We start from the raw sequence: 26,849 nt of genomic DNA, 5'->3' as shown, positions 1-26,849 counted from the left end.
ATCACCCTTTTTATAAACTTTTTTAATTTTTGAAATTATAATTACATAATTTCCCCCTTCCCTGTATTCTCTCCAACCTCCCCCATGTATCTCCCTTCCCCCCCCGGCCCCCCCCCCCCTGCTTGCTCTCACTCAGTTCTTGGTCTCTTTTTCTTTAATTGTTATTACACACACACACACACTCCTAAATACAACCTGCTCAGTCTATGAAATGTTAACCATTTTTATATGGCAGTACTCTTGTCTATGCTTATTCTAGTCATCTCATTGTATTTGCTAGTGTTTCTGGTTCTAACATACTGGTGGGATTATACTTCCTTGAGAATTAGACACACTCATGTCACTTTTGTTTTATCACCCTCAGTACTGGGAATTGAACCTAGGGACTCACACATGTTTGGCAGGGGCTCTAACACTGAACTATATCCCTAAACCATTTTTTATTGGATATTTTATTTGTTTACATTTCAGATGTCATCCCCGTTCCCCATTTCCCCCCGCCCCCTCCAGAAACCCCCTATCCCATTCTTCCTTCTCCTTTTTGCTTTTATACCATTTTAATTACATGCAAGTATTAAGGTCAGTTCTAGGTTGAAGAACTAGTAATACAATAGATGCAAATAGTCAAGAAATAAGCAAGACAATAAACAAAGTTCTGTGATCACTCCCATGATCACTATTTCTAAGGGCTTAACCGGATGACCAAAATATCTGAGCCTACTTCCCTGACCTAGCCCAAAGTCATTTTCATGCCTAAAGCCTACTTCTTTGTTCTAGTCTAAGATTTAGATTCCTGCCTGTAATTACTTCTTTGTTCTAACCTAAGATTTAGATTCCTGCCTGAAATTACTTCTTTGTTCTAGTTTAGTGTCAGATTCCTGTCTGCAACCCATTTCCTTGTCCCTGGCCCATGTCAGATTCTTGCTAAGCAGCCCCAAAAGCTCTCCTCCTCTCCCCCTTTTTTATTTCATAAACAAGACTGAGCCTGTCTTAGGTCATTCTGACACAGAGCCTTACCAACCTAAACCATTTTTTAAAGTTTGTTTTTGTTTTGGTATTTGGGAGGTTGGTTTTGGGTTTTGTTTTTTTTTTTGTTGTTGTTGTTTTGTTTTGTTTTTAAATGTTTGAAATAATGTCTCATTCATAATGTAGCTATGTAAACCAGGTTGTCCTCAAACTCATAGACTACTCTTCTTCTGTCTCTGCCTCATGTAGACCAGGCTGTCCTCAAACTCATAGACCACCCTCTTCTGCTTCTGCCTCCCTAGTGCTGGCATTTAATGTGTGTGTGCCACCACATCCAAGGAAATTATCTGTTTAATTTTGGTGCAGAGTTTCACTACATTGTTCAAGCTGGCTTGGACTTGTTCTGCAAAGCCTCTGCAGGCCTTGAATTTGAGATCTTTTTTCTCACCCTCCAAAGTAGCTGGGATTACAGGCTTGTGCCATCAGGCCTGGGCAGTTTTTGTCAGCTCTATTAGAAGCCTTTGAGCCTTAAGAACTGACACAGGACTAACTAGATTCTATTCTTCTGCCATATTAACCAATCAGAGAAGGGAGGACAACATGGAGCTAAATGTGTATCAAACTTGGATATCCGGATAGGTGCTGTGTTTGAATCTGAAGTGTCCTTCATGGACTCATGCTCACTCAATGGCCTGAGCTCTTCTGCCTGCCCTGCCTGCCCTGCCTGCCCTGCTATGCTGGAATGAAATCTTCTAAAACCATGAACCAAATGAACTTTTCTTCTAAGTTGTTTTTGTCATCCATTTTGTCACAAATGATGAAAAAGCAGCTAGTAAACATGTAGCATAAATAACAAGTATTACTTCAAGCCAATGATATTTTGAAGAAATGTAATAGAGGCCATCTTTGACACATGTATATATTTTTTAATTAAAATTTTCTGAATATTTTGGGTGAAAATATTTTATGGCATCTAAAACACTAATGTCTATACAACAAGATTATAAAAATATTTAGTTTTTGTTATTCTGATTTAGTCATAAGTTATAGACTAGAGGTAAATAGTAGTATTTCCTGGTTTACTGTAGAGATACTAGCCTGCTAGGGACTATGACCTCAGATCAAATTCTAGTTTGTTTTATATTATGTGGCAGGATAAAGTCTATAATGACAAGTACTTAAAATTCAGTCAGTATGTCACCACTCTAACCTTGACCATGATGGTTTCTCTTACATGGGCAAGGCAATGATGATGTCTTTTTATGTAGGTGTAGCTATCTGAAAATAACAACACTAAACACATAGGAGGAAGTAGTCCAAGGACAGGTTCAACAAAAGCCTGATTTGCAGTCATATAGTATCTCTGTAGAATCCAAAAATATAATAGAGTCTTTGGTGGGTCACTCCCAAGGAACATGCATGGAGCCTGCAAACTTTGTGTGTGGTATAGGCAGTTTTAACTGTGTGGACGTAAGAGATGTTGTCTTGGTCTTGGGATATGATTCAGAAGAATAGTGTTTCTCCAGCATGTTCAAGGCCCCAGGTTCAGTCCCTAGCACCACACAAAGTTCCCCCATCTTCATCTCTACTCAATCCTAGTTGCAAAATTAGTGCATAAATTTTTTCACTGAAATTTAGAGAACATTATAAAAATATATGTAGGGCCGAAGAGATAGCTCAGTGATTAAGTTAAAACACTAGCCTCTCTTGCAGAGGACCCTAGTTCATATCCCTATACTCACATGATGGCTTATAACATCCTGTCACTAGGGGATCCAACTCTTCTGGCCTTGACAAGCACTGACTGGCAAATGATGCACAGACATACATGCTGACAAACCCCTATACATATAAAATTAAATATTTAAAAATAACTAAATTCATACATTAAGCTTATAATGATCTTTATCTCTGTTGGCTTCTCCCAGTTTAGTTGAGAGATATTCTTGTAGGGAATACACCAGTAATCTCATTTAACCTTTGAGCACTTTCCTTTTAATACCTAAAGAAGCATTTTTCTTTATCTCATACCTTTCCTTGATTGTTTGTGTACATGAGAAAGTGTGATGTGAACCTTGGTTGAGAATAACAGAAACTGCCCAGGCAGGAAAATAAAGATTAATTTGGAAGTATAAGGAATGAATTTAAGGTATAATTGGATTCAGAGCCTCAGAGTTTCTCATCAAGACATCTCCCTTCACTACTCACCTCCACTCTTTTTTCTATGTTGCTTTATTTTTGTAGATGCTCCATCTATGAAGCAAGGGAAGCAGCCATTAATAATGATACCTATACTCTTTTGAAAAAAAAATCAGTTTGGCCACCCAAATGGAAATATACCCTTTCTTCAGTAGTTCTTGCAAGAGAATAGAAAAGGATTCCTGCAAGAAATTCAGGGTATCAATAATGAAAAGGGTATTAATTGGACAGGTAAAAACAATGAATATCTATTACATACAGTTTATCTGTGACTGTATTAGGCATGGCTTTCATCCTTAGCAACAGTGCTATATATTTCTAGATATAGAATGTTTTTGTTAAATAATACCAAATTATTAGAGAAAAATATTTTATATGAGGCAAACACTTGTTTTATTCCCTTTCTTCTGGGCCTAATTTTCTGTGGTCCTCATTTGTACAAATCACATTATCAGACAGTATATAACTCTTGGCATTACTTGTAGATCAGACACACATTGTTATATTTAGTTACGCTGTTGTTCTTCATTATTGACTTGTTTGGTTTTTGTTGTTTTGCTCTTTTGTTTGCCTTGGTTTGGTTGGGTTGGGTTGGGTTGGGTAAAGGATTTTGCCATGTAATGCTGGCTGACCTAGAGCTCTCTGTGTAGACCAGACTGGCCTTGAACTCACAGACATCTATTGGCCTCTGCCTCTTGAATGCTCGGATTAAAGATGTGCACCACCATGCACAGCTAGTTTTCCTTTGGCTCTGAAAATCATAACTAGGTACTTAGGCATGCTAGACAAGCACTTCACTAATCTACTTTCAACCTTTCATACGCATTTAAATCTTTAAAAACTATGTGGTGTTTCCTAATAGAGAATTTTCCAGAAGTTTCCCTTTATCAGTGGGATTTTTTTTCATGATATTAAAACCCTAATTTCAGAAATTTTGTCATAATTTATTTGCTCCAGTGACTCATTCAATATTTGTAGCATAACTGTTCAGGGTAAGATATAAACACACAAAACATAAGAAAATATATCTGAGAAGAAAGAACATGACCTTAAAAAAGGAAAGATAATGTTCAATTGAAGACAATCAGAGAATTTATTTTTGCAAATTTTTCTTACTGGCAACCAGACAATACCTTGGTGAAAGGAACAAGCTAACCGTCTTTCACTGAGGTGTTTCCTTCCCTAGGATGCAAGACGAAGAACAACTTGAGATGGTTTGGAATTCTGAATGGGCTCTTTAAAATATGTGTAGTCAGTATTTAGGAACACAAATTAGGTATTGGAAGAACTCTTGTTTGACAGTTCTCCTGCAGAGTAGAGGAAGAAACCACTGCACAGTCCAAGGACCCTTTTGAAGAAAAGCAGAAAGGAGCTAAATTCAAACTAATCTGTGCTTTTTTCATTTTTCCTAACTAGCTTTTCAATACATTTCTTTGTAATTTAAAACCTAGGATCTAGAGAAATGGCTCAGCAACCAAGGATGTGTACTGTTCTCCCAGAAAACCTGAGTACAATTCCTAACACCCACATTTGGTGACTAACAACCAGTGTGCGTGTACATGTGCGTATGCATGCATTTGTGTCTATGTGTTTAGTTGGTTTTGTTTGTTTTTCAGTGCAACATACTTGCTAGTTAGTCTTGTAGCACAATCTTTTCTGTCATCTCAGGTATCACGTAATGTTGTATCTCACCAAGACTCAGTAGGCTTGGTTATTCTTTTCATGAGTTGTTGAGGTAGTGGTGTCAGGAAAGTTAGGGTTTTCTGGAAAGTAAGTAATAAGTGTTTCCCTGTCGCTTACTCCTAGTGGTTGCTTGGAGACGGGTTTATTGACTAAGATACCATCTGGGGAATCCCTTTTGACATTTCTTTGTTTCCATAAAGCACAGTTTTATGGAATAGCTGGTTCTTTGAATTTATGCTTAAAACTGGAGCATGTATCGGAGCTACGAGTGCCTTCAGTGATGAGGACTACCAGATGGATGTTTTGAAATGATTCTCATTGGTATTAGAATCTGCGAAGGGGAGGAGACGTCCCATGAGGTGTACCCATGTTCCACAGGTTTTGTTTGCCTCCCTCTTCCCTTTAGTTCAGTTCAGTTTGGCAGGCACTCTAATTAAAGAATATTTTGCAAAAATAAAATAATTAGAATAATCTGATTATGTCATTGTAGTCTTCCTATGTTTATTTCATTTATCTGAATTCTAATTACCTTATGAAGACAGCAGATAAAAAGGATTATATGAAAAAGAGATAACACTTCTCAATTTTTAAAAGCTTTTACTTGATATGCAGGGGTGGGAGGGAGTCATTAAAGTCTTGTTTTAAAGACAAGAAAATAGCACATTTGAAGCCTGCACAACATAGCAAGACTTTATCTCTAAAAGAAAAAGGAAAGAAGAAAAGGAGAAAGGAAGAAAAGAAAAACCCACAAAAGCATGAAGGAAAACTTTCAGCAAATGACAGAAAGTCAGTCTACTAAATAGGATTGCTCTTGTATTTTTAAAGACTCATTTAAAAAAACAAAATGAGTTTATAATTGCAAACTCTATAGTGTTAAAGGGTTTGTTGAACTTCCCAATCATTTTATGTAGGTCTTAAATATTCATGGATGAATATTAAGTTAGTAAGACTTAAGACTCTCTACCTATCTTTCTATATGACAACTAACTCTTAAGCCTGCTGAAGCAATGCATACATCAGAATTTCTCCCTGGTAACTGGACCTCACCTCTGACTTTAAAGGCCATAGAAATAAGCACTTCCCTAGTTGACCAAAAAGAAATGGAGAACAAAGGTTAGAATCCTGGCCCAGATATATATGTAGTTAGGCATTTATTTGGGTGGCATCAGGCCTTAGGACCTGCCTGAGATGGGTAGGAGAGGCAGAGGTAAGATAGCCAGTAATGAGTGTTGCTAGCATCCTTCGTATGCCTGCCTTGTGTGTGCATATTTGTTTTGCACATTCTTTGAGAAACATTTTATACTCCAGATTTCTGTGATCTGCTAATGTTTGTCCTAAAATTTAAGGCACTGATAAAGGCCTTTAAGTAAAGACAATGTATACTTTCTCTTAGCATTTTCTAGTCACACAGCAGTGTATGCTTTGACTTGTCTGCCCTCTACTGGAGATCTGGGGTTATATTAACCAATGTACTCTGGCTTTAGGGGAAAAAATGTTTTCCTTTAAAGACTCATTGCTGTTGAGTCAATATATTTATAATTTTACTCAGGTTTTCAAAATTATGATAAATACCTCCCCAAGGTCCCCACGTTCAGAGCCCAGGTCTCTGCAATTTATCATTTGGAGCCTACCTCAAAGCAAGCTCTGGTTTCAATTGACTAGTTAACTCATCACAGTCCCTAACTATATTTCTGCTATCCTTCCTTTTTCTTGTGTCTTAAATACCAAAGTCACTCTCTGTCCCTTCAAGATCTTTACAACTGGGTTCAAAGCCCACTTGTCTTGTTAACAGCATTCCCATGGTAATGGTTCATCTGAATTCCTATGAATTCCTATTTCTTTTGCCACACATTTACAGTGTGGGAAGTTTGAGATCAGCTTAGTGTAGTGGTGCACACCTTTAATCCCAGCAGTCAAGAAGAGGTAGGCATATAGATGAGAGTTCAAGGCTTGCTTTTTCTTTGACTGTTTGTGTTTATTGTCTTGCTTGTTCCTCGACTATTTGCATCTATTGTATTGCTAGACCCTCAACCTAGAACTGACCTTAATACATGCATGTAATCAAAATGGTATAAAAGCATAAAGGAAGAGGGGATATAGGATAGGGGGTTCTAGGGAGGGGAAAAGGGGAAAGGGAATGACATCTGTGTTGTAAATAAATAAAATATCCAATATAAAAAGAAAGAAAAAATCATTTAGTAATACTGTAATCAGATTCATCTATAATTGTTAGTAGAACTAGGAATTAAAGTTTTGAGTTAATATTTTATGAAAATAATATTAAGGTAATATTGTTATCTGAATAAATCTGACAATTTATATGTAATGGAAATTTTTGTATAGTAGACTACCAAATCTTACTTAAAGGGAAAGACAACATTAATAAATTTGAAGATTAATATTAATATGTAAAAATAAATTATGATAATGGAATACAAACTTTTACAACTAAAAAAAAAAGAGTTCGAGGTTAGTCTGGTCTGCATAGAGTTTTCCAGGTCAACCAAGGACACATAAGTGACATCTTGTCTCAAAATAAAAAACATTTTTGGATCAGAACTTGTGAGGTGGCTCAGCAGATGTTTGCCACACCAATGTAATGACATGAGTTTGATTCCGCAGAATATAGGGAAAGATGGATGGAGATAACCAACTCTATAAAATTGTTTTCTGACCTTCACACACAAGCCATAGCATAGGCATACACACACACACACACACACACACACACACGTAGTAGTAGTAGTAGTAATTTTTCATATTTGTCTTGGTATTAATGGTGCACACCTTTAATCTCAGCACTCAGGAGGCAGAGGCAGGTGAGTCTCCTGGTCCACAGGCCTACAGAGGGAGTTCCTGGACAACCAGGGCTACACAAAGAAAGCCTCTCTCAGAAGAGAGAAAGAGAGAGAGAGAGAGAGAGAGAGAGAGAGAGAGAGAATTTTTAACTTTTAAAATTTATTTTTATATGCACTGGTGTTTTGTCTGCCTGTATGTCTGTGAGGGTGTTGATCCTGGAATTACAGTTATTAGTTACCATGCTGGGAATTGAATCTATGTCCTCTGGAAGAGCAATCAGTGCTCTTAACTTCTGAGCCATATCTTTAGCCCCAAGAAAAATTTTAATGTTTATAAAATATGTAATTAAAAATTTGAGGGCTGGAGAGATGGCTCAGTGGTTAAGAGCACTAACTGCTTTCCCAGAGGTCCTGAGTTCAGTTCCCAGCACCACATGGTGGCTCACAACCATCTGTAATGGGATCTGATGCCCTATTCTGGTGTGTCTGAAGACAGCTACAGTGTACTCATATACATAAAATAAATTTTAAAAATTCTTAAAAAAAAAAAAAAAAAAAAGAAAGAAAGAAAATTTGAACCCCCGGCTACAGCACTTGAGAGAGTGAGCCCAGGAAGTACAGTAGAACTGGCCCTTGTAGCATGGGTATGGGAGAGATGGCCCAGTCCCTAGCCATGTTTGGCAGGTGAGAGAGTTGGCCTGTCCCGGGCCATGTTGGCATGGGTTCAAGAGAGGTAGCAGGCTGATCAACTCAGCTACCATCCAGGACTTTAAAGTTGGCCCACACCAACATCTACCCCATCTATGAACTGCTGGAGCATTTAAAGGGGCTGGTCCTGCAGAACCAAAGCTACAGGATCTCCATGACACAGGGCAACGACAGGATATTTCATAGAAGTCTGTGAGGATCCAATATTGGTAGTGTAGTAGAAGCCAGAGGCCTCAAACCATACCAGTGACTCATTGTGGTGAACATTTGCAAGTATACTGTGTGACACACAGACACACCACAGTTTCCATGACAAGATGTTTTTTCTTAGTTTTTAATTAATTAATTTATTTATTTATTTTTTATAAATCTAGGGGTGGCCTCATTCACAATGTGCCAGGCCCTCATACATCAATCACTAATTGAGAAAATGCGCTACAGTATTGCCAAAAGCCATAATTTTTTTCATTTTTTAGTAATTGATTTACATCCCTATCAAAGCTTTCACTCTCTCCCAGGTCTCCCACTCCTCTCACCTTTCCTCCCCTCCATCCTCCAGTCTTCCCTTTCTCCTCAGAAAAGAGGAGGCCTCCCGTGGCTATCAACCACCTTGGCATATCAGGTTGCAGTAGAACTAAGCCTGTCTTCTATTAAGGCTAGACAGGAGAGCCCAGTTAGAGGAAAGGAGTCCAAAGGCTGGCAATGGAGTCAGAGATAGGCCCTGCTCCTGCTGTTAGGAGTCTCACATAAAGACCATGCTGCCCAACCGTTATATATGTGCATAGGGCCTAGGTCCATTCCATGCATAGTCTCTGGTGGTTAAGTCTCTGTGGTCCCCTATGGGCCCAGGTTAGTTGATTCTGTAGGTTTCCTTGTGGTGTCCTTGACCCCTCTGGCTCCTTCAGTCCTTCCTCCCCATCATCCATAGAATTCCCCAAGCTCCATCTAATGTTTGGCTATGGGTCTCTTAATTTATTTTCAACAGTTGCTAGGTGAAACCTCTCAGATGAATATGCTAGACTCCTGTCTGCAGGTACAGCAGAATATCATTAACAGTGTCAGAGATGGGCTTTCTCATGGCATGGGTCTCAAACTGGACCCATCATTGGGTCAGTTTCTGCTCCATCTTTACCCCTGACATCTTAGGCAGAACTTATTTATATTTTGGGGGGTTCAGAGGGCTAAGGAAGGTTGCGAGGGCAGAGGGTGGATATGGAGGGATAGGAAGATGAGTGGGATTGGGGTGCATGATATAAAATTCACAAAGAATTAATAAAGAGTTTAAAAAATTGTATCAACTTTCGAAATATAACCTTACCTCTGCAGACAGATGACCTTTGTGAATATGGTATTGTCTTACATTTTCCTTTGTCTTCTATAGACTCCAGCATCTCTCAATAAATATATTATTTCCTATGTAAAGATCTATACGTGGGCTGAGAATGTAGCTTGATTTGTAATGATTGTGTAGCATGTACTAAGTCAAGGGTTCAAGCCCTAGCACCTCTTAAAATCAGGCATGGTAGCTCATACCTGTAACCTTAGCACTCCGGGGGTAGAGACAGAGAGGGTCAGAAGTTAGAGGTCATTCATCTTCTACTATGTAGTGATTTTGAGAACAGTTTAAGTGTGAATATTGTGATAGCAATTCATTTCTGACTAGTAAAAACTGTCATAGTTAAATGCCTACATCTGAAATATTTTCATTTCTTTCTGGCCAGAGCCATTAACTGTTTGTTTACTCCATAATTTGAAAACAACTTTAGAAAGTTTGAAAAAGTTATGTTGTTAGTTTAGAAATAATTGGTTAAAAAAAATTTCCTTTGCAGGTGTTCCTAGTCTTTTAAGTAATGTTTCAGTTTATAATCCCATTTAATCCTAATCTAATTCTCCAGATCCATAAATATTAGCATGCTTAATATTAAAAGAAAGGTCTGTTTTCAGTTTCTTTTATAATTTAAATCCTTATGGAAGCATGGAAAAAATCATGTAGCAAAGAACTAGCAGCACTCAAACCAGACTCAGAGTCAGCAATTGGAGCGTGGTTATAGGCAAAGAACTAGCTACAGGTAAGAGACCAGACGATAGAGACAGCAGGAACACACAGTCACTGTCCGGGGATGAATGTAAGGTCAGAGTTAAGTTTTAAATTAAAGTTTAGAGAACAGATGGGGATTTGGCTCAATGATAGAGCATGTGTGAGGCTCTGGGCTAAATCTCCCACACCAAAACCAAAATAAACAGAGTTTAGAAAGCTGGAAAAAATGTGGTTATTGGTACAGAAAAAGATAACTTATTTTAAAAAAAGATAACTTATGTGGCACAGTCAACCATTTTGATTAGGCTAGAACAGGATCTGGAGGTCCTCTGCTATGCCAGACATTAACCTACCTGTTGGATTTTGAACATTCAGAGGAGCTCTAACAAGCTACTGTTCACCACACAGAAATATCCGAGCATTTAACAGTTAGTTCATCAGTACCTGTTCTGGCTGAAGAACAAATGGGAAGACCATATTGAGAGCTTGAGCAATGTGGGGTGGGATGTCCAAGGAATGGTATCTAGCATTTCACTTAAATAAAAGGAAGCAGAATCTGGACAGTCTTATGATCTTTCCTAGCAGCATACCTGGAACATACTTTTAATGCAAAAGGAACCGCTTGTTCTGGCAAGATGCCTTCCCAGACAGAAAACTAACTCTGCCGATTACTCTTTAGTTATGTTGAACAAAGTCTCTCACTTCCATGAGGCGGTTTCAGTATCTGAAAAATGAGGTTCTGATCAAACCTACAAAGGACTGAGAACCAGATAGTGGCACAAAAGCAGGGTTCTCTCTTATAAACCGGCTGATTGTTTTCCATCCCTTACTTAAACATTCCTCATCTGTTGGTAAGCCAAGCATGTGACTAATAATTTAATAGGAATAAAGTACATGACATAGTGAAAAGAGTCTAAGGTTTAGTCTTTATTTTACCATTTCTTGGTTATAATGCTCTGGACTGTATTTACTTCCTCTAGTACTATCTGAACAATCTTATATAAGCCAGGCACTGCTGACGTATTCCTGCCTTCCAGGGCCTACAGTCTGCAAAGAGAAATAGTCTATCTTTAGAAGGCCAGGTTTTTATGAACACACTGATCCCCCTCATACTTTGCACCATTACCTTGACAGAGTAGACTGTGTATACCTTGTACTTTTTAACAGTCTTTTCATGCCTTTAAGATAAGCCTTCTAAATAAACTTATTTTTTCTCAATATTTTTAGACAGTCTTCTCTTTATAGCCCAGACTGATCTTGAACTCATTATCCTCCTGCCTCAGCCTCCAGAGCACTGAGATTACAGCCATGTACTCATGCCTAGCTTTATAAAGACTTTTAAAAGTACACACTCCCTGGCCTCATATTTTGCAAGATGCTGGTCAATTTTTTAAAAAGCCAGTGTTCAGAGTGGCACCTGATGTATATAGCATTTGTTGATTTCTCTGATAAACATTCCCACTGTGGCCGATTTTCAGACTACCAGTGTGAGTCTCACAAAGTTCCTAAAAATTTTGATAACTGTTAAACCTAACAAATCAGCTATGGCACATCATTGGTTCTACCCTAGAACTAAAGAATAAAAACTGCAGGCAGGAGGTATGGAGACTGTGTTGTTGCTAATGCTGTTCTAAAAGGAATCCAGCAGAAAAACCAGTAACAGTTTCTCTGTGTAGCCCTGCCATTCCTGGAACTCGTTTCGTAGACCAGGCTGGCCTTGAACTCAGAGATCTACCTGCCTCTGCACCCAATCCCCGAATCCCCACCCAGAGTGCTTGGATTAAAGTCATGCACCACCACAAGGCTGACTTGTTGCATCTTAAAGACAAGGAACTCAGCTGTGAAATGGTTAAAACATTTGCTAGGCCAGCCTGACTCTGGTTTAGATCTGTGGAAGCCACCGTGTTGCACGGGACTATCTGAGCCACACACTTGCTGCCATCTTCAGGTGTGCTGTTGGACTGGCTCGCAAAGATCACAACTGTGTTGGTTGACTGGTGACATGGAGGGTCATGGGATTCTCACCTGAGTATTCAGACACCCTTCCCAACCAGTTGTATCCAGTTCTGTCCTAAATAGTCTCAAGGTCTCAGAGATTGTCAGATGAAATCTCTATCAACACAACCATGGGATGGTCATCATCCATGCTGGGTGCAGACCTTCCAATGTAGCAACCCCTCATCCATTGCTGTAAGGAAGCTTAATAAGCCATTGGTTCCTTACAAGAACTTTGGTAGAGCTATGCCTCAGGTTGGGATTGTAGGAGGACAAGGTAGACTTTTTATATGTATTTTATGTTGTCTATATTTGTATATTTACATATTTATATAGCCATAATATTTTCATATTATCTACACTTATAGAGACATAAACAGTCTTCTCCAATGAAGGAAATTTAGCAGTACTCATAATGGTGGAAGGAAATAACTAACTTCACCAAGTTGTTCTCTGACCCCCATACCAATACTCAAGCTGTGATATACATGTTTCATCCCCATAATAATACGTTTAATTTTAAAAATCCAAGGAACTGAATCTGTCATTAGCAAAGACAATATTAGAAGTGAATAATAGTTACCATAAATGGGTAAAGCATATCTCTCTCTCTCTCTCTATATATATATATATATATATATATATAGAGAGAGAGAGAGAGAGAGAGAGAGAGAGAGAGAGCGCAATCTTTAAGCAGAATAAGGATTATAGGCAGAAGACACCCAGTGAGACACCCAGTGAAAGCTCTCCATAGCAACTCGGGGTTTCCTCTGAGCACTGACTGGACTGTGTCTCTTCAAAAGCTGCTGACTGAGGACATTTTATTTTTCAGAATTGCAGTTGTTAACAAAATTTGAATCAAGCTTTTTTGTCTCTGAGGAAGCAGCTGGTTTAGTTGTTTTGGCTTTGCAGTTCCAGTGTTGGGCATATTAGACAAGCATTCTATCATTGGTATATCCCCAGCCTCCCTCTACTTTACCCCCTTTTAGACAGGTTCTTTCTGTGTAGATTAGACTAGGCTGGAACTCTGTTATAGTACAGGCTAGCCTAGAAATTAGTATCCTCTTGTCTCTCCCTCCCAGGTACTGGGATTATAGACATGCATCAATGTACTAGTTTGTATTTTGTAGTAGTTTAAGGAAAATACTAAGGCTAAACAGATTTCAGCAGTTAAGAGCAAATACTGCTTTTGCAAAAGACCTGAGCTTGGTTCTCAGCTCCCACATCTGCAGCTCACACAACCATCTGTTAATGCCAGGGGATTAATCCCTTCTTCTTGCCTCCACCTGTACCTGCACTTGCATCTCACACATGATCTAAAAAACAATGCTTGAGAAATAGTGGGTATCACAGAAATGATAGGCCAGAAAGCTTTATTTAGACTGTCTTTTAACCCTGTCATAAGAGTAAGGTATGACTTTGACTTCATTTGCAATTGTTGCATACTTTATCTAACTTATTTTTACTACATGTTATATTTTTATAAAGTATGACTAGGTTGAATTTCTGGTTTGGCTCCTGATTCCAGATAGCACCATAGATTCTTCCTTGGTGTTCTGTCCTATTGCTTTTGACAACAGGTTCAGCGAGCTATCACCAGAATGGGGAGAGGTGCTTAAAGATGACTGCAGATTCTTTGCTGCTGCTTCCCCAGAAGAGGAATCCAATTCCTCTCCTGGCATCTGGGTTGTCCTTTAATGCATCAAGAAACTGTAACATAGTGTCATTACACTACTACCAGCTCCAGGCCTAGCATCCTTTTAGAGCCCTGGGCTGCTGCTAGAAGCCAACCCTGAAACTACTCTCCTTTGAGGGGGCCAAGCCATGTTAGAGCTCACAGTAGGCAGTCCAATGGACCTTCAGTTTTACAGCCATCCAGGTCAAAACAACAGCTGTGAAAGTGAAGCTGCTTGGATCTTCAGTTGTAGCCCATCTGTTATACAATAGCACTTAGTGAACAGTACTGAGTGAACACCCAGCTAAAGTACTCCTGGAATTCATTTGTTACAAACCAATTAATAACCTATACAACTAGTTCCGTCTCCATTTTCTTTGCTCCTAAGAAATGGGCTAAGCTTTCTTTTAACAAGTAAACCAAATACTAGGAATGGTGCCTGTATTAAGCAGAGTTTTCTAGAGATACAGAACCAACAGAATTCACACACACACACACACACACACACACACACACACACACACACACACACACACACAAGCATGTTCACAGATACATATTCTCTGGAGCAACACAGGACACAGGACCAAATTCTCAAAACAGTAAATGGGACATGTTAGCAGTTCCTATCCAGTGCAGAAAGCCTGAAAGCTCCCTGGAGAGCCACTGGTCTATAAGGAATGACTAAGGATGATGGAGTTTTTTGTCAGTAGATGGCAGCAAATATAGATGCATCACTCAAATAGAAATGAGCTTTCAGGCAAGCATTTGCTGCTTTCCTTTGGCTTCTTCCTTCTTCAATTGGGATGCCATTTGGAAGGTATTGTCCACACTCAGAGTGGATCTCCCCACTCCCCACTTGCTCCCACATGTTAGTCCTCTCAGAACACATCTCCACATACACACAGATGCCTTTTCTAGAAACCTTTAAATCCAGCCATAGTGACAACCAGCACAGCTGTCACAATGCCTTTACATCCTCCTGCTTTCACAGACCAGAAGCACAGCACTATCATTAGTTCCAAAGGGCACAGTTCCTCTTAAAAGACTACTATTGTTTTTTCCTGACACCTCTAACTACCCACATACCTTATTAGTTTATTGCCAATGGCAGAGACAACTGATAAATAATATCTATCATATCTAGTTGATGTATAATCTGCAGCTTCCTGGCTATAGAGCTGTCATGTTAAGATACCCAGCATTATAGAGCCATAACAGCAAGACTACTTGATGGCTTTAACCCCCAGTATCTACCTTTGTCCTAGCAATCCACGGCTGCTCAGTGCTCCCCAAACTTACTAAACTGTTTTCAGTTTTTCTTGTAAAAGAAACTTTTATTCTCCTGTAGTAATTGTCATCTCTGATTTTTACTGCCTTTGTCTGCTAACCTAGGCCCAGTCCTGGAAGCCTAGCCTCCATACAATCTTATCTAAGCCTAGAATGTTGTCAGCCTCTGAGACTTACTGCTAAATAAGCTCACCCTTTCTAAGTCTTTCTGAACTCTGGCTGGCTAGTCAACTCAGCTGTTCCTGGCTCAAAATTTTGCTTCACGCTAATTCAATCTGGCTTCTCTCAGCTTCTCCTGAATTGCTCTAGTTTTGTATCATACAAACCTTGGCAATATATTCTAATCTTTTGGCTCCTTATTCCCTGGTTCATTCTGTCTTCACCTGTGTCTAGTATGTTTCCTTTCTGCAACCTGTCTTTATAACTGTCCTGGTAAAACTGCCTCCTTTCTCCTTCCTCTCTCTCTGCACTGCTCTCTTAAGTAGCTTCTCTTTCCTCTCTCCTTGTGAGAGTTTGCCATATCCTATTCTGTCAAATCTTTCTGATTCATCACTTTGTCTGCCACTCAATTAGATATCACTTTCAAACGTGGGTGCTTCCTTCTACAAACTAAATTTACCTTTATTGTTTGGGATTAAAGGTATGTACTAAGGGTGTGTCTGTGTTCCTGCCGGAGAGATTAAAGTTGTGTGCTAAGGCTGAACCATACCATGATGAGAAACAAGGTTTTTGTTGTTTGTTTTGTTTTATTTTTATTTTTTAGTAAATAAACCATCTTGAGGTTCACAGTGTGATCCAGTATCCTGTAACATTTTCTTTTCTTTGTGCCTCTTCCTGAAATAAGTCTGCTTTTACCACTTGACAAAAACCCACTAGTTCAAACCCAACCTAAAAGTTAACTTAGGTAAAGCATTTCCCAATCGTTATTTCTTCCTCTGATGCTTCTATGCTATACTATATACTATATATTTGCTTTGGTCCAAATGAGACAATTTACATTTTTAGTAGAACTTTCTCCCTGAGTTACAATGTGAAATATCCAAGGATAAGGATCAGTCTTTTTTTTTTAAAACTGGCTAGAACACAAGACATTAGTGAGTTGATATTGAATGTATGCATACAGAAATGAGAACAAGTAAATAGTTTGCTTTGCCAAAAAGGAAAGCCTTAGGGCTCAGGTCTCCTGAAAAAACAAGCAACATGGCAAAATTCTCTGAACTTGCTAAAGCTAAAATGTTACTAACACATAGTACTCACTTGCTGGAAATGCTTAACCAGTTGGTTTCAATTGTTCATCTATAACAAATCTAACTAGTTAATCACTCCGTCTTGTACCTAGGGCACTGTGTGAAACAGGTGTAATTAGGCATGGTTCTTGACAAAAAAACAAAACAAACAAAAAAAAAAACCTTACAGTTTAATGATGAGAGATAAATGAAGAATCCACTCATAACCTAGAAACAGACCTGGGTGGTGCCACAATAAAGATACACAGTTAATTGATAGAGCTGGAGGGAGACAGATATTGCCAGGTGATAGGAAATAGCATTATTGTCTGGCATTTGGAACCAGCTTTTAAGACTGGTGTGTAGATTAAATAATTATTATGTTTTGTATATATTGATTAATGCTGGAAATTAATTCAGTGGCAATTATTCCTTGACCAGCCTTTCCCCAGATAACCACACCTTTTAATATTTCAAAGCCTTAGGCCTCAGCTGGGTACACTCTCAACTAGCTCACCTAAGTTAAACTGACCACTTAGCGCCATCCAGCCAGGTGATGAGCTATACCTTCTAGGCCTATGACCACATCTGTCTCCTCCGATGTCCCAGCATAAAGGCTTTCCTCCTTCTTCCTCCCAGAGTTCCTGTCTCCCTCCCAGGAAGTTCTACATTCCACTTCCTACCCAACTAGTTGACCATCAGATTTTTATTAAAGCCAATTAGAGAATGCCTTAGGTAGGTGAAGGACAGAGACACAATACAGAGTACCACAACACTAGTGAAGAATATACAACAGGGGAGAAGGACCATTCATGGTGATATAAGAACAGGAACAAATCAGGAGAATGGTAAATGAATGCACAATATTGGAGCATATGGAAACTATAAGGAATCGGGGAAAACTATTACTTACACTCAAACCACCCATTGTTTTTCACAGACTGCGTCTCTGCAAATAGGGCTTGGGTGCTTACACTTTTTCCAGACTATATTAGCTACCTTTTTCATTGCTTTAAACCAAAACCTGACAGGAAGCAATTCACATTTTTAAAGGGGATACTGTCCATCATGGTGGGGAGGGTGTGGGGGCTCTTTAGCAGCAGGAGCTTATAATAGCTGCTTATGTTATCTGTAGTCAGGATGTAAAGAGAGACAAATGCTGATGCTTATCAGGATTTCTCCTCTTTCCTCTTACTCAGTCTTAGATCCCACCCTGTGGGAGGGTGATACCTCATTTAGGTTGAGCCCTTCCTCATTAATTAAGTATCTCTATAAATGCTGTCACAGACATGCCCAAAAATGTGTCTCCTGGATTATTCTAAATCCAGTCAAGTAAACAGTAGAAATTAACCATTACAGTGACCTATTTTTATGTGCAAGTATTAAACAGGTTGGTAAGATTACATGTTTTTCTTTTTTTTTAATTTTTAAAAAATTTTTATTGGATATTTTATTTACATTTCAGATGCTAGCCCCTTTCCCCATTTCCCCTCCCTAGAAAACCCCTATCTCATCCCCTTTCTCTTTTTTGCTTTTATACAATTTTTTAATGTTAATCAAAGGCTTTATAAGTTTGGTAATGCTCAATAACAAGATGCCCATACAATCAGAAGTGTAACCCAATACCCAACCTAGATATATCAACTATCTTTGACTGGCGGAGACATGTGAACATCTGCCTCCATGTTCCCCCCACATCTCTCTCTCTCTCTCTCTCTCTCTCTCTCTCTCTCTCTCTCTCTCTCTCATCTCCTAGCTCCTCTCCATCTCCTCCTCCCTTTACTCCTCCTCTTCCTTTCCTTACTCCTCCCACCTTAGCTCCTCCTACATATCACCCTTCCTGTTAGAGTAAAACTTTTCTCTTAAAATACAATTAGAGCATAACTATACCAATTTGTGTCAGTAAGGTACAAGATAGACCTAATACCCAGTCCATAATTTTATTGACTAACCAGAACCTCTGTCATCCCTCCTAACTGAAAGACTTAGTTCTGAACCTGGCTTTTATTCTTGGCTTTAGAATGAATGTCAGCTGAAAACTTTTCTCTCAAAGTAAATAGCTGGGATTGGCTATGAGACTATAAGTCTTCAACCCTGTCAGAAATCCAGAATGACTGAGTTAACTGAAATTATGGGAAGCACTAAGCATAGCTTCTAAAACTTAGCCAATTTATAGAGACACCTGGACAGTCCCTATACTACAAAACATTGAAGCATCCAATCTTCAACCTTCTGGCCCAGGATCATTGGACAGACCTAGTGATGCAGAATTATTAAAGGCTGATTACTCTGTCTTGGCAGATATAATCAATCGACTATCCCGAAAGTGTGTCCTTTTCTGGACAGTGATTTGTCTATAGATGAAAAGAGGCAATTCTTGCCTAATGGCTGTCTCACCACAACTGGAGTAACTCCAAAGATACTCAATTTCTTCTTAGAAGAATCCAAGACAGGAAGCTGTCAGGAGCAGACAGGTCTCTAATCAAAATGAACATTAATACAGAAATGTTTGTAATGTCAATTCTGTGGACTTCTGAAGTTTTGAAAACCAACTACCCATGTAAGGTAACCTGGACTGTTGTCTGTTAACTCCTCTCAGCTATTTCTAAATAAAATATGGAAAACACCCTAACAATAAACTCAAAGCCATGAATTTGCTATAGTCCCTTAACTCACAGTCTAACCATCTCAAATCAGTTAGAAAAGTTAAAGAAGGACTGGGTCTAAGCCTAGTATTCCTAAATGTGTTATATAGGCACAATGCCTATGAGAGTAACAATATTAATCTCACTTTCATATTAATGAGACGCTCATACCAATGAAAACCTTAAATTTGAAATTAAAGTAAATTTTGTACCATTTAAGAAATTATAACTTCATCTTAATAATAGGTTATTATTTCTACTAATAGGTTATGGCTATGGAATAAATCCTAGCTATTCCTCCCTGTTCCAACAAAACCACTACTTTTCCCTAGAAAGACAGTCCAATATTAACCACCTCAGTCCCCAAGCCCAGGGAATAGGGGCGCCAACTCTTCATTAACTTCTTCAAGCTGATTATGGGCATTGAAATATTAGAAGCGAGGCAGGGGGAAGGGTAAATTGATAAGCCTCTGATGATGTGTCCTCACTGCATCCAGCTGGAATTCGAGGACATTAGAGGTTCGAGCAGGTCTGCTCAGCTTGCTTGATGAATAGATACACCAAGGCTATGTATTCTGCAATATACAATTCTCAAAACAAATTTTAGTATCATGATAATTTTTTTGTTTGAATTCTGGAATCTAATCTTCTGGCGGCCTGCCTCTGTCATGTCTAATGCATATAATTCTGGGAGTTTCTCTGAGGGTGTGCTCCCACCATCCTCCCAGTCCCACCTCCCTGCTCTCAAATTCCCCAACACTAGGGAATCCAAACTTTCAGGCACCCAATCTGGCCACTTCCACTGATGCCTGGCAAGGCCACCCTCGACTACCTATACAGGTGGAGCCATGAGTCCCTCCCTTTGTGTTCTTGGGCTGGAGATTTTAGAATGGCTATTCCAGCTTGTTTCTTAGGACCATTTGCTTGAAAAATTGTTTTCCAGCCTTTTACTCTTTGTCACTGAGGTGGGTTTCCTGTATGCAGCAAAATGCTGGGACCTGTTTACGTATCCAGTCAATTAGCCTATGCCTTTTAATTGGGGAATTGAGTCTATTGATGTTAAGAGATATTAAGGAACAGTGATTGTTGCTTCCTGTTGTTTTTGTTATTAGAGGTGGAATTATCTTTGTGTGACTATCTTCTTTTGGATTTGTTAGAATAGGATTACTTTCTTGCTCTTTCTAGGGTATAATTTCCCTCCTTGTATTGGAGCTTCCCCGCTATTATCCTTTGTAATGCTGGGTTTGTGGAAAGATATTGTGTAAATTTGGTTTTGTCGTGGAATATCTTGGTTTCTCCATCTATGGTAATTAAGAGTTTTGCTGGGTATAGTAGCCTGGGCTGGCATTTGTGTTCTCTTAGGGTCTGTGTGTCATCTGTCCAGCATCTTCTAGCTATTATAGTATCTGGTGAGAAGTCTGGTGTAATTCTGATAGGTCTGCCTTTCTATGTTACTTAGCCTTTTTCCCTTATTGCATTTAATATTCTTTCTTTGTTTTGTGCACTTGGTGTTTTGATTATTATGTGATGGGAGGTATTTCTTTTCTGGTCTAGTCTATTTGGTGTTCTATAGGCTTCTTGTATTTTTATGGGCATCTCGTTTTTTAGGGAAGAACGAGATTAGGGAAGTGTTCTTCTATAATTTTGTTGAAGATATTTATTGGCCCTTTAAGTTGGGAATCTTCACTCTCATCTATACCTATTATCCTTAGGTTTGGTCTTCTCATTGTGTCCTGGCTTTTCTGGATGTTTTGTGTTAAGAACTTTTTGCATTTTGTGTTTTCTTTGACAGTTGTGTCAATATTTTCTATGGTATCTTCTGCACCTAAGATTCTCTCTTCTATCTCTTGTATTCTGTTGGTGATGCTTGCATCTATGACTCTTGATTTCTTTCCTAGGTTTTCTACCTCTAGGGTAGTCTCCCTTTGTGATTTCTTTATTGTTTCTACTTCCATTTTTATGTCCTGGATGGTTTTGTTCAATTTCTTCACCTGTTTGGTTGTGTTCTCTTGTAATTCTCTAAGGGATTTTTGTGCTTCCTCTTTAAGGGCTTCTACCTGTTTACCTGTGTTCTTCTCAAATTCTTTGAGAGTGTTATTTATGTCCTTCTTAAAGTCCTATGTCATCATCATTAGAAGTGATTTTTAATCTGAATCTTGCTTTCCTTGTGATATGGGGAATTCAGGACTTTCTTGTGTGGGAGAACTAGGTTCTAATGATGCCAAGTACCCTGAGTTGCTGATGCTTATGTTCTTGTGCTTGCCTTTCAACATCTGGATCTCCTTAGTGCTACTGTAAGACCCCTACGAAGCTCCCTTGGGACCTCACCCAAGTCTCAGGAATTCTCAGCCACCCAATACTCACAAGACACCGATCTTGATGCAATCAGCAAGAGGTATATCTTTATCAGCATGCTGAGGCCAAGACCTATAACCCACGCAGGGGCAATGGGGTCTGACCCCAAGCTTTGGAGGTATAGGGTATTTAAAGGAAAAAAACCACAACCCAGGGGGAGAACCACAACTCAGGGGGAATGAAGAGGGGTTATTGGAAAGTACCTGTGGAAAGTCCCAGCCCATTATTCAGTTTGTGGCAGGGTTCAAGGAACAGTCATGGAGAACATTCTGTATAGGCTATTCTCAAGAGCCTATTTGTATTCAACCATCTATGTGGCCAGTCAAGTTCCTGAAACACAGAGCTCACGAACAAGCTGACCTGCAATCTTGGTTCTGCTCAGCCTGCTCGGAGTTTTTGAAAATTTTTAACCCTTTCACTACCTTTCCTGTCTCTGATGGGAGCCTGCCTTTCCTATTATTTTGGTTGTATCAGAACTGTGTGGGGTGGGTATTACTACTAGGGTTAGAGCTGGGGCCCAAGATCTGCTCAGTGCTCAGGTGCAGACAAGAAGGAATCAGTGCTCCAGGCCAGAGTTGTTTTATGGTTGCTTTTAATTTTTTCCAAATACACTGAAAGGGAAGCAAATAATTTACTTGCCTAGTTTCTGAAACATTAAGGGGGGAGGTTATTGTGTTTGCAGACCTCACATTTGAAATACTTTTTTGTCTTGCTCTTTTGGGGCCAGAAGTATTTTCCACTCTTCCACTGCTACCTTAAAGTGTAGAAGTCGTAAAGTAGAAATGCAAAGGGTATTATTGTATTATAAGCATGGAAAAAATAAAACTTTTCTAGCACTTCCCTGCCCATCTTGGATATAAAGTCAGATTCTTAGGTTAAAGACAGTTATAGTGGAAAGATAAAACTGAATTCACATGCTGGCTTTACTTCTGACTAGCCTTGTACAAGTCTTGTGAGGTTGCAATATACAGTAAATGAAATAATGTATAAAATATCTCTCCATACCAGTGCCCAACAAATGGTAGTTAGCCTCTGTAGACATAGATGATTTGAGCTATTTGTGTTTTGTAAGGAAGCATCAAGGGATATTTTTGCTTTGCATATTCTTCACATAATCTTATTGTAATTCTCATGAATAGAAAAGTCCTACAAAGAGATAAATATAATTTGAGTTATTTCTCTTTGGGGGGCCACTCATTTTAGATGAGGACAAACATATGGAAACAGTAATATAAATATATATAAAAGTGTAACCTTTTAAATTAACATCACAGCAAAGCAAATTGAGACCAGAATAAGACCTAACAGACTGGCTAAAAATTGAAAATCGGCAAAAAATGATGATTCTACTGTTACCTTGGACTTGGCGCAGCTCACTGAGATCCTGCTCTTTCCTGGTAGGAATATAAGTCAGCATGACCGATTCAAAAAATGACATGATGCTAGTTTATAAAGTTGAATTCTCTTTTCTTTTTTAAGATTTATTTTATTTATGAATACACTGTAGCTATCTTCAGACACACCAGAAGAGATTATTGGATCCCATTACAGATGATTGTGAGCCACCATGTGGTTGCTGGGAATTGAACTTGAAATCTCTAGAACAGTCAATGCTCTTAACCACTGAGCCATCCTTCCGCCATTTAAAGTTGAATTCTTATAACCACTTAGCTTCACTTGTTGGCGTATATACTGCTGACTCTTCTGCATGTAGACTAGACGAGGGTGGAAGTATGAATAGCAGTGCTATGTTGTTAAAACACTGTAAACAATCCAATCTAAGAAGAATAAACTTTGAGATTACATAAGCAAAATCTATGAATTCCCCAGTAAAAATAATGAGGTGAATCTATATGTAATAAGTAATTTGTGAAAATTATGTTTTTAAAGAGCAGATGCCCAGCATGTACAACACCCTAAGTCTGAACCCCACATTCTTCTGTGTTTCCAAACTGGGCAAAAGTGATAACAGAACAAATATTAAAATTAAGAAGCAAATGTAAAGGAAAAAAATCCTCAGAGTGTCATTAATTCTATCATCTTTCTTCATTTTTCCATCATCCATATCCTTGTCTCTGTGGTCTCCATGTTATAGTAACCTAACTAATTCCCAGTGTAGGTTAGGAATAGGTAAATGATAGTTTTCAATCAGGCAGAAGAGAGTATACTGGTAGTTTTAATGAAAGCATCACCCTTTGTGTTTCCTTGGACAACTTTTTCCCTTTTGTGAATTTTGCTTTCACTATTTCCATTCTGTGAATTTTGCTTTCTTAATTGATAAAATATTTACCAAGGTTAAGTTTTCATGACTTAAGACCCTATTATTTAATGTACCACTAAAAAAAAAAAAAACCCTACAGTTTTACTATTACTCAACATATTTATTTATAGTGTGTGTGTGTGTGTGTGTGTGTGTGTGTATTTGTGTATGTTTGTGAATGCAAGCCACAGCACACATGTAGCAATCAGATGACAAATTACAAGAGTCAGTCCTCTCCTTCCACAAGCTCATGCTTAGGGGGAAGGAAAACCCTTAACCCACTAACCTATCTCACCAGTCCTGATTCCATGTTCTAATTACATTTATTTATCATGTGTCATGTTCTAAACTGTGATGAATATACTCCCATCAATCCTTTGATTTTTTTTTTTTACTTTTATTGAAAATAGATCCCTCTCATACAATATATTCTAATTAAGGTTTCCAAACCCTCCCTACTCCCAGGTTCTCTCCACTTCCCTTCCCATTTGTATTCACATCCTTTCTGTCTCTTGTTAGAAAATAAGTAGGCTTCTAAAAAATAATAGAATAAATCAAAAACAAACAAATTGGAATATGACAAAACAACCAAACAAGAAAAAGAACCAAAGAAAAAGCATAAGAAACACATATAGATGCAGAGATACACACATTTGCACACATAGAAATCACATACTATACCCAAAACAAGAAGCCATAGTATATACGCAAAGAACCTGCAAAAAATAAAAATCCCTGACTTAACATTATGATCCATAGAACCTCCAAAGATGTGGTTGAGTTTGTTTCTGTGTTGGCCATCCACTGCTAGACTGAGGCCTACAAGTAAGAGTAATTTGTTTCTCAGTGAGACTCCCTTGGAGAAAATTAATTTTTATTTCTGAGTAGATATCAATTGGAGATCATTTCTATGTTAGGGATGGAGGCATGTGTCTAAATCTCCTTTCAGGTCTATGACCTCATCTGATGCAGACCCTAGCAGACCCTATGCAAACTGCCTCACTCTCTATGAGTTTACCAGCCTTATATTTGAAATGCCTTGATTCTTTGGTCTTCTCCATCCCCTTTAAGAAATTAGTAAGACCAGGCATGGTGGAGTACACCTTTAATTCCAGCACCTGGGAGGCAGAGGCAGGCAGATTTCTATGAATTCAAGGCTAGCCTGGTCTACAGAGCAAGTTCCAGGACAGCCAGGGCTACATAGAGAAACCCTGTCTCAAGAAAACAAAACAAAGTTAAAAAAAAAAAAAAAAAGGAAATATACTTAACGTGTCATACATAGTGCCTGGCAATTGTACATGCTCAGGAAGTAGGCACCCATAATGGCACTGGTGATTTCCGTGAGCACCTGGAAGGGTAGGTAATTACTTAGGTTGTTCTTTGTGAATCAGAATCATAGGTCATTTTGGTGATATTTGTTGGTGGTAATGAGAACTAATTTTAAAGTAGCATAACAACACAGAGCATATTTGATTGGTTTCCAAAGGTAATTGTTTTAATGAATAGCATTTTCTTTTCAGTGAAATTTATTTGTAAACTATTGCAGATATTTCTTTCAGAAATAAATTTTAGTGTTATCAATCTTATTTAGTACAAATAATCTTTTATGAAGAAAATTTAGTTTCAACACAGATCAATATGAATGACCTATTCCTGACTAAAAGGCTTATTAGTAAAATTCCATTGGTTAGGAAACCATTTTAATTTTTTTCATTTTCTGTTTTTACAGGAGGCCGACAGTGGGGAGGAGGAATGCCGGTCACAGCCCAGAAGGTATGTTTGTTCATTTTGTCTTATGGCATCTATGTAGTTATGTTTTTTTCTAAATCTTTTTTAGTCTTGCTGGATTAGTATGTTTCTGTTTTACAAGATACTCTATTAAAACTAAGAAAAGGAGCTGCTGCCCGATATAGTGTCCCCTACCTGTAAATCTGCTGAAACAAACCCTGTCTCAAAGCAAACAAACAGGGATGGAAAGCAGCTCAGCACTTAAAAGAGTGCTTGTTGTTCTTCTAGAGGACCCAAGTTCAGATTCTAGTACCCACATGGGGCAGCTCACAACCAGCTGTAATTTCAGCTCCAGGGTATCTAAGGCTTTTCTGTCCTCTGTGGACACTCATACACATGTGACACATGATGATTCGGTGGTTAAGATCATTGTCTGCTCTTGCAGGGGACCCGATCCAATTCCCAGCACCCACATGATAGTTCACAACTGTCTCTAACTCAATCCCAGGAGATCTGACACCCTCTCCTGGCCTCTGAGGATACCACCAGCCATTCACATGTTGCACAGACATACACGCAGATAAAAACCCATACACAATTTTAAATGATTTAATTTTTATTTTTAAAACTAGATAAATACTATTTTTAAAATGAATACATGGAACTTCTTTAAGAATCCAGTTGCTAATTTCTGATTTGAAATCAGAAAGATTTCAAATGATTGTTTTTAAATGATATGGAAGGCTAGTTTGAGTTCAGCTTTCACCAGGTCTCTTGGGGGCTAGAGATAGAGTGCTTGCCTAGCATGCTCAGAACCCTGGCTTTGACTCCCTAACACTGACTGCATAAGCAGGCATTGGCAGTCTATACCTATAATTGAAGCCTTAGGAAGTAGGGTGATCAGAAGCTCAAGGTTATTCTTGGGTAAATAGCTAGTATGAGGCTAGCCTATGCCACATAGGGAACCCCTGTCTGGAAAGTTCTAGTCATTTAAGTGTTAACCAAACTTATATCCTCTGAAGTCAACTAATGATGAGAGATCATAAGTGATATATACAATGGCTATAATAAGCATGCTTATTGTAGAGACATTAACCTGCTAAAGAGAGTTTTATCCAGCTATAAAGGGTAAGGGGATAGTGAAATGGCTCAGCAATTAAGAGCACTGACTTCTTCCAGAGGCCCTGAATTCAGTTCCCAGAAACCACAAGGTTGCTCACATCCATCCATAAAGAGATCTGATGCCCTCTTCTGGCATGCAGGTATACATGCAGATAGTACTC

General features: G+C 38.7%; 1 protein-coding gene across 3 annotated transcripts in view; it reads left to right on the top strand.

Moving 5' to 3' along the window:
- The window catches only part of Ssh2 (slingshot protein phosphatase 2), a 258,061-nt gene that overhangs the window by 82,358 nt on the left and 148,854 nt on the right, over window positions 1–26,849 (top strand). For all 3 annotated transcript variants that reach the window (XM_034505802.2, XM_076936264.1, XM_076936265.1), the window contains one exon: window positions 25,568–25,611. In XM_034505802.2, coding sequence (XP_034361693.1) covers window positions 25,568–25,611 — 44 coding nt within the window. The remainder of the gene's footprint in view (window positions 1–25,567; window positions 25,612–26,849) is intronic.

The sequence above is a fragment of the Arvicanthis niloticus genome, chromosome 6 (assembly GCF_011762505.2).
Source record: "Arvicanthis niloticus isolate mArvNil1 chromosome 6, mArvNil1.pat.X, whole genome shotgun sequence".
In the NCBI taxonomy this organism is placed as follows: Eukaryota; Metazoa; Chordata; class Mammalia; order Rodentia; family Muridae; genus Arvicanthis; species Arvicanthis niloticus.
The sequence above is the reverse complement of the archived record's forward strand: the minus strand, read 5'-3'. Positions and strand labels throughout refer to the sequence as shown.